General features: G+C 34.9%; 1 protein-coding gene across 2 annotated transcripts in view; it reads left to right on the top strand.

The window, feature by feature from the left end:
• LOC130052290 (integrin beta-1-B-like) overlaps positions 1-9,421 on the top strand; it is a 14,724-nt gene continuing 5,303 nt past the window's right edge. For both annotated transcript variants that reach the window (XM_056156764.1, XM_056156765.1), the window contains exons 1-3: positions 1-114; positions 434-587; positions 1,913-2,073. In XM_056156764.1, the coding sequence (XP_056012739.1) occupies positions 48-114; positions 434-587; positions 1,913-2,073 (382 nt within the window). In that variant the 5' untranslated portion in view covers positions 1-47. The remainder of the gene's footprint in view (positions 115-433; positions 588-1,912; positions 2,074-9,421) is intronic.

Raw genomic sequence — 9,421 nt, 5'->3', positions numbered from 1 at the left:
GCAACATATGTAGCTTATTCGAACATCCCATTTTACGTGTATCAAACATGGAAGGCAGAAAGCTGTTTAGAGTGATTACAATAATTATGTTTATTGCAAAATACTCCGATGCAGGTAAGATTTTAAATCTACCCCCTTACCGTCAACCACCACGCTATTAACCAAACACACTGAAAAAGATATCTTCCTACACATATTTCAAAGAAAAGTACAATATCCGAGTAAATATTTTGTTCAACTTTAGGAAAAACACAGAACCCTGAAAAATTAGACCGTAGTATACATTTAGTTCTAATTAGATAACTAATTAAAGATCTAATCTGAAAGATGTGGAAACGAAAAAGTAAATTTGCTGCCAGAGATATTAATAATCCTTATATTCCGTAAAATATGATATGGGGATATGCAAATTGAATTAATACATGAGTTTCAGACTGTCAGGACTATGCCAGAAACTCAGAAAAATGCAACTTCAATGGAAATTATCAGTGTGGGAAGTGTGTTTGTAACGAGCCATTTTTTGGTGCGGCATGTGAGTGCGACAAAGGAACAGGGACCATTGAAGATAAAGAAAGACAATGCATTCGGTAAGATAGATAAAAATGACGAACTCCCAGACCCCCACATTTGTTACATATTTTTGGAGCAGTTCTTCTCCCGTGTAGCTGTTTTAGAGACTGGTATGTAAGCTCTGATGTACATGTAAATCTACCTACCATTGAACTAAAATCGCAGAAAATACGGCACCGCTAAACCGGTACATGATACGCCCGCATACATTATTGATCCAGGAATTTGAACAAAAAAGAAAGGATTATCCACAAAGGGATTTCGTCGGAGTTGCAATAACAATGTATTTTGCATTAATCAAAACTAAGTCCATGGGATGTAACTATTTCAAAAATAGTGGGACAGCATTCCCCTTTTAATATGCACATCTATACATTGTGATCTTCCTTTGTACACAGTTTCATTGAAATCCCCAAAGGGTTTAAGAGGAGTTGCGAAGACAAGGTACTTGCATAAAATAAATCAAAGTCCATGGGCCCTGACTCCTTCACAAACAGTGGTGCAGCATTCCACTTGTAATACGCACATCTCCACATTGTGATCATTCTTTGTACAATGTTTCATCAAAATCCCCCAAAGGGTTTAGGAAGAGTTGCGAAGACAAACTATTTTGAATATAAAAAACAAAACAAGTCCAAGAGCAGTAACTCCTTTAAAAACATTGGACAGCATTCCCTTGCAGTATGCAAAGCTCCACACTGTGATCTTTTTGTACCAAGTTTCATCCAAATCCCCTAAAGGGTTTAGGAGAAGTTGCGAAGACAATGTACTTGCATAAAATAATTCTAAGTCCAAGGGCCCTAACTCCTTCAAAAATAGTGGTGCAGCATTCCACTTGTAATATGCACATCTCCACATTGTGATCTTTCTTTGTACCAAGTTTCACCCCCACCCCACCCCACCCCACCCCCACCCCCGCAAGAGCTTAGGAGGAGTTGCGAAGACAAACTATTTTGAATAGAAACATTTTTGTCCAAGGGCCACAACTCTTTTAAAAAAAACATTGGACAGCATTCCCCTTGCAATATGCACAGCTCCACATTATGATATTTCTTTGTACCAAGTTTCATCAAAATCCCCCAAACGGTTTAGGAGGAGTTGCGAAGACAACGTTAATGGGACAGACAGATGGACAGACGGAGGACAGCGGTATAACATAATACGCCCGCATTTTTATGCGGGCGTATAAAAAAGAAAGATCTCGTTCATTCAAAGATCGGACTATACTTTTATTTGTTTTGATATGGAGCAACACCTTGGCAACAAACTTTAGGTAATTTCTTTTGAAATTGAATCTATGCATGGAGCGTATAAATCTTATGACATATTGAAACTTTTCCAGAGACAATGACACGGGTCTAATCTGTAGCGGTCGGGGGGAGTGTCGATGTGGTTTATGTCAATGTCATAGCAAAGGAATGAATAGCTTTCAGCTATATATGGGGACGTACTGTGAATGTGACGACTACAGCTGCCAGTACTACTCCGGTCTGCTTTGTGGTGGTGAGTCTGAAATGCAGGAATGTACTAGTATCTTCTATACCGATTATTGAAAAAATGTAGCATTATGCACATGTATTTTTTAACTATATGAAATATCTTCTATTTATTGATTATTGGTCACCAAAACGTATTACTTTTCAACACTTTACATGACCATCCCTCACGATGAATTAAAGACTAGACTTTTTGACATCATAGAAAGTTGCTTCAATAAAAATGGTAAAATGAAATATTCAAATCTTGTGATCAGTCATTAAAAATTACTTTGATAAACACCACTCTGACTCTACGCACACGTACTCTGAAGTTGGTATTCAAATTATGCTGGAGTTCCTCATTGACAATATCTTCGTAGTCTTTGGTGATCAGGTCTTCCGACAGTCTAATGGAATTCCCATGGGAACGAATTGTGTTCCGTAATTGGCTGACCCGTTTTTATATTCATACAAGGCGGAATTTATTTAAAGCTGTATGGTCCGAATTACATTTTTTTCCCCATCTCGTAAAAACGCTATTAAATCATCGCACGTATGTAGTTATGAGGCTGTATGGTATATCATACATTATTTCACCTGTTTTAACCAAAATTATTTAATTTTGAATCGATGTTTACAAATAACCGCGTCACTGCCATTTCAAGTGACAGTAATGTGTTCAGATTAGCGGTGGTCTTATCTGTGTAAAGCTGTGTATTTTGTTACAACAGTACCGTGCCATAAGTTTAATAGAAATAAAAATATCAAATACCTCTTAGTAATTCGTTGTTTTACGCTCTTTCAGCCTTAAAACTAGACAGTTGCGTATGAGTTAATACATCATGTTGGGATTCCCCTGACGCGCGTGGGTCTATTTATAGACGTCTAACACTGTATGATTTATGCATTATCTGGAACATCTCGGGCCTTTCACCGAAAGCACCGTGTTTGGGGTGAAAGGCCCGAGGTTTTCCGGATGATTTATATACATGTATGTACCACACCATATTTACTTTCTAAATAATATTTTCACTGTTTTCTTTTACATGTAGATGTTTTAAAGCATGTAATTAAGGGAAAGTTAATAACTCTATACAGTAATTAATCTGTTGTAAAGTAATTATGTACAAAAATAACACATGAACATCGGGTCATACAGCTTTAAAACCTTCTATATCTTTTGCTGCGGCCTTCAACTCAACCGTAAAATGGCTGAAATATTGCCAAAACGGCATAAAACCTTAATCAAGCAACTCAACATTTAAAGATATATCGACAACGCTTTATCTATCAACAATAATCATTTTCATTCATATGTCGATTCGATATATCCCAGTAGACACCGACGAGTCTTCCATATCTGCTTAATACTTAAATATTTTATTGAACATTCATGTAGATGTTAACGGCAAACTAACAACTCAGCTTTATGGCAAAAGGGATGACTTCAGCTTCTCCATCGTCAACTTCCCATATTTATGTAGCAATATTCCATTATCACCTGCACATGAAGTTGTTTTTCAACTGATTTGATATGCAAGAGTTTGTTCTGTGTTTGGTCTGTTTTTAAATAGGAATCACACTGTCCGTCTGTGCATCATCACTTTCATTGTGTCATGGTATCTTGAATATTTTTCAAGATAAAACGTTGCTAATTCTATGGAAAAGTGATTTAACATTTTTTTTTTTTTTTTTTTTTGGCTTATGACATTTTTATTTCCCAGACCTATCACTATAACATATAACAAATAGACTAAACGATAGAAGAAGAAAAAAGTGTGGAAAGCTGCCAGGGATGGGGCCCTAACTAAGCTCCACCTAAATAACAATATATATTCCCTATTACATCTCGCAGGATGTAGAAGGAAAAAAAAACCCTGAGAGAAATACAAGATTATATAATCATATGAGAACAAAGTTATACAAATATAAATACATGTACATCATTTCTAGAGGATATTAAAGTATTTCGTGACAACTACCCAAAGGGCCCTTCTCACACTCCAAAAAGTCTATTTTGACCCTGGGTAGTCATGTAAAAGGGAAGGCAGATCATTTCCCTTTACTTTATTTGTACATGATATGAATAGCATGCAACACAATTTGTAATATAAATATATAAGACTATAATTTTTTTACAATACTATCAAGAATATGCGAAAAAGATACCTTGTTTAATTTTTTGTATACAGATACATTGAATTCAAGGATTCCCTTTACATTCTTTCGAATGTCATAAGATTGCTCTTTTTTTTTTAATATTCTACAATACATTTTATATTTGTAAATTTTACATGCAATTAGTGATAAAAGATTATTTAAAAATACTGTTTTCTCATTGATTTCCCAAAAAAAACCAAGAACAATGTTTTTCCATGAAACTTGAAAATTCAATGTTTTCTCAACGATTTTCCAAATTTCACAAACATTTTTACATTTCAGTACCAGATGCTCATTATCTTCTTTTTCCTTACATAGTGAACATAAATCCGTATCAGTAACTTTCCATTTCTTTAACATAACTCGGTTGCTGGTTAGATTGTTCAACAACTTGTAATTGAAATCAGCAATGTGGGTATCAAAAATATTACATATTTTTTGTTTATATATTGCACTCCAAGACTGTTTTGAAACATTGAAGCTTTTAGAATAAAAATTTTGGTGTAGAGGAGGTACAAATTTCTTATCCCGATAAATATCATAGAACATTTTACTTGAGAAATCTTTCACATGTACAATTCCCTGATTTAGCAGTAGAAAGTATGAATTATCTTTTATATGTACATTTTCATATATTATATTTTGAACATCGAAAGGTTGTAGTAATTTTCCTATGGCATTTTTTACAATATTATATTCACAAATCCAGTTTTTCTTGCAAATCAATTTATCTATAAACCTAATGCTTTTACACATGAAACATTTACATAAACATTATGAATTTTCTTAAATCTGTTTTTTAAAGGTCCAGTTAATATGCATTCTGTTTTTGACATATTTAATCTCATACCCGAAACATTACTAAAATTACTTATCGCCTCGAGGGCCTTCTTTAAAGACTTTTCATTTTCCATTGGAAGGGTAGAATCATCGGCATGCTGTATTATCTTAATGTCTTTTTCCATTCCTTCTTTTTGAAACCCATGTATGCTGGGATTGTTTCTTATTGAAATTCCTAATATTTCAGCCACAAAGAGAAACAAGACTGCTGATACCGGACATCCCTGCCTTATTCCCCTATGCATCATGCAAGTTTTAGATATCCATCCATTATTTTTTATTCTGAAGATTGGATTTGCATATAAGATGTGAACCCATTTAATAAAATTTTCACCAAAGTTAAATCTTTTCAGTACTTCAAACATAAAATTCCACTCAATTGAATCAAAGGCTTTCTGAAAGTCTAAAAATAAAAGTATAAGTTCTTGATTATTTTCTTCACAATAATCAAAAATGTCCAAAATTAATCTTGCATTTAGTGCGATATTTCTTCCTTTTATATAAGCTGTTTGATTTATTGATATCAAATCATCTAGCAGTTTTTGTAAACGCCTGGCGAATACAAAAGCTATTATTTTATAGTCTGTGTTGGTAAGGCTAATTGGTCTATAATTTCCTAGGTTTTGTTCGTCTCCTTTCTTATAAATCAAAGTAATCAATGATAATCTCTGCGTAAAAGACATTGTATTTAAATCAAAAATACTTTATAAAACACAATAGAAATATTGTTTTATTTCTTCCCAAAATGTTTGATAAAATTCACATGGTATTCCATCCAGACCAGGAGATTTATTGCTTTTCATATTTAAGAGTGCCTCTGAGCATTCCTGAAGTGAGGGAAATATTTCTAATTCATTTTTCTCCTTATCTTTCAATGTAAATTCTAAGTCTATAGCATTTATATATTCGTTGATATCCGTGGTTTGTATATTATTTGTTCTATATAAATTTTCATAAAAATTGCACATATTGTTTAGTATGTCATCATCATCGAGTATGATATCACCAGTTTCTTCTCTTAAAGCTTTAACTACATTATTTATTTGTCTTCTCTTTTCTAAATTTAAGAAGTACGAGGTATTCTTTTCTCCTTGTTCTATCCAATTGGCCCTAGACCTAACCTGTGCACCTTTTGCTTTTTTATCTACAAGCTTTGATAATTCATTTTCTAAATTTCGTTTTTGATTCATGTCAATATTATCCGCAGGTAATTCCTCAATTTTTTTGATTTCCGATTGTAAATAGGCTAACTTACTTTTATATGATTTATTTATTTTCTTTGAAAAGTCTATACAGAATATTTTTATGTTTCTTTTTAGAGTTTCCCATGATTCATGCGGTTCTACTTCATTGAAAGTGTAATTTGATAGATATTTTTTCATTTCTTCGACGAAGTCCTGGTTTTTTATCAGCGAGACATTAAATTTCCAATAGCCCGGTCCTCTTAATTTTTCATTCATAATCAGACAGAACTGTAGACTTAAATGATCTGACAATCTAACACCATTTGAATGAGACCCTGGGATTTTTTGTAAACAAAAAGATTCACATTGATAACAAAAAGACTTTGAGATAAAAATGTAATCGATTCTACTCGTAGCTATATTTTCACCATTGCACCAAGTATATCCTTTATTATTTGGTTTAACTTTTTTCCACAGGTCTATGAGCTCCAACTTATTTAGGATACTATTTAAAATATTCACACTTTTGTCTTGTTTATTTTCATCTAAAGAACAATTGAAATCACCCCCTATGAGCATGTTCTCTTCACACTCCGCATGTTTTCTTATCCAAATATTCATACGTTTAAAAAAGCCATACTTTGCATTTATATCATTTGGTGCATATATGTTTATTATTGTTATAATCTTGTCGTCAAATTTAATATTTAGTAGTAACTTTCTTCCATCGTTAGATTTATGGATATTCAATTTTCATACGCCAAATTCTTTCGAAAAAGAATGGAGACCCCTCTACTGTAGGGCGAGTCTGAATAACAATGTATTGCTTTTCCAAACCATCTAGCATTATAAGCAATAGTATTTTTTTCAATATAATGCGTTTCCTGTAAAAGAATAATGTCAAAATGACTATCTGAAATCCATGTGTTTAATTTAGTACGCTTTTCAGTGGTATTTAGCCCTCTACAATTAACAGAAATAAATCTCAATCTATTCATTTATTGGCTGTTTACTTTCCTGACGTAGACTTGTTGCTGGCTCGGGTTCCGCTCCGTTGCTTCGAATTTGATCTGTTTACCTGCATCTGTCTCGCCAGATTGTCTAGCATGCGTCCGAGCTTGTTTTGGCCGGGCCATCGCTGCATAACAGTATGAATGGTTCCTACATTGTTTAGCCCCGTTCCCCAGTATGTGTCCCACGTTGCCTCGGCCAAGATGTTGGTTTTCTTGATTTTACCAAGTGCCTCGCGGAATTCTTCACACTGCTTGATTTTGGACTCCAAAATCTCCCTCATAACTTCATCCCGAGAATCCAACCATGCATCGGAGACAAGGATTTGATTTCCAATCCGTTTTGCGTCGAGAGCAATCTCTGCATTACTTATGGATTCCGCTTTGTTGAGATCGCCAGAACGCATTGCTTTCACGTGTTGAAAAGCTTGTTCGGCAGACGAGTATGTTGCCCCAAAAATTTTCAGCTCCGTGGGGAAAAAGTTGGATAACGGGTTATCCTGTCCCGCAAAAGCCACCACGTCCTCCTGCTCTGTCACATATAGTTTGCATTGCTTGGATCCCGGTGAATGTCCTGGCTCCTTGCAGATCCTACAACATGCCTCATACTCACAATTGTTTTTGTAGTGATCGTCCGCCCAGCAGTTAGTACACTGCTGTTTTGTCTCCCTGCTGGGTTGACCCTTATGAACGATGGTACATCTTAGGCCCGCACAGGTAGTAGTTCTTGGTAGAAATTTCCCGTCCATGGGCGACATGTAGACGAACCTGTTACCATTATGGAAATCAGTCATCCTGTGTGAAATGGGGTGTCTGATCTTCTCTAGCTTGATGTCACTTGTGAGCTTTGCACCATGTTTTTCTAACATTTTTGATACACAATTGTCATCGACAGATATTGGTAGGCCTTTGATAAGCACTCTTATCACTTTCTCATTCGGATTTTCCGTTCCTGCTGAATATGGGTTAGTATCAAAAACCTGGATAGATCTACTTCCCAGTTCAAAACCAGTATTCACAAGTTGCATCCTGCTTTCAGGCGACTTAACATAGATTCGCCAAAGGTCTCTGTCGCGTTGCACACAGTAAACATCGTTCACTTTAGCACTTGCTGCTACTGCAATATCATAGTCCGATATATATTTGTTCTTTTCAGTCTGAATATCCCTGTTTCTTAAGTACACTGGTTTTTGTGTACATTCCATGGCCATACTTGGAGTTGTACACGTCTGATAGAACACACTTAGATTAAGAGCGTGAGCTGATCGTGAGTAGATACTCAGTATTCACAAAGTAAACACAGTATAAAACATACAAAAATTCAGAAAAACACTCCAAAAAGACTATCCTGAGTCAGAGTATATACGCTGCACACAAACGGTACTGATTTTTTTTGCAAATCCCATAGAATTGTGCGAAAACTGTCAAAAACGACGGAGCAAAAAGAACACAGCCGTTCTTCTCTTGCTCGTCACGTGACCTTCAAAAGTGATTTAACATTACTAAGGAAAATGCAGGTATACAGTACGGGCAACGCGGATTTCTTGTTTTCCGCGTTCCCGCGATGGGAAAAATCTAACGCGGTAATCTATGGGTAACTCAGGTAAACCGCGTATTTTCGGCTCCAAATGAATAGATCACAACAAGCCTTTGGTAACTTTACTATGCTTTCATTGTGACACGATGAGTTGAAACATTTTCAACATAGACCTTTCATATTTTACAGAAAGATAGTTTATCATCTAAAGAGACGCCTAAAGATTATAGTATTAAGGTCAATGCCACAACAGACTTTACTAGGCTTACATTGTGACACGATAATTTGAAAAGTTTTCAATACAGCAGTTGAATTTATATTCTATACAAAGGTGGTTGACCATTAAAGGAGGACACCTACATATTTTGGGGTGATGAGGTCAAGGTCACAACATACCTTCAATCGCTTACATTACTATGCTTTCATTGTCAAACTATAAGTTAAAAATACTTTCATATTTTATACAAAGATGGTATATGATTTGAGAAAGACACGTATAGAGTTTGTTGTCTTGAGGTCAAAGATCAAGAACACTACAGACACTACACAATGCAAGTTTGATACACTTTCGTTGACAAAACATATTAGAAATATTTCAACATACAACTTTCATATTTTACAGAAAGGTACTTGTTTATCAAA

This window comes from Ostrea edulis, chromosome 2 (assembly GCF_947568905.1).
Source record: "Ostrea edulis chromosome 2, xbOstEdul1.1, whole genome shotgun sequence".
NCBI classification, from domain to species: domain Eukaryota; kingdom Metazoa; phylum Mollusca; class Bivalvia; order Ostreida; family Ostreidae; genus Ostrea; species Ostrea edulis.
The sequence above is the reverse complement of the archived record's forward strand: the minus strand, read 5'-3'. Positions and strand labels throughout refer to the sequence as shown.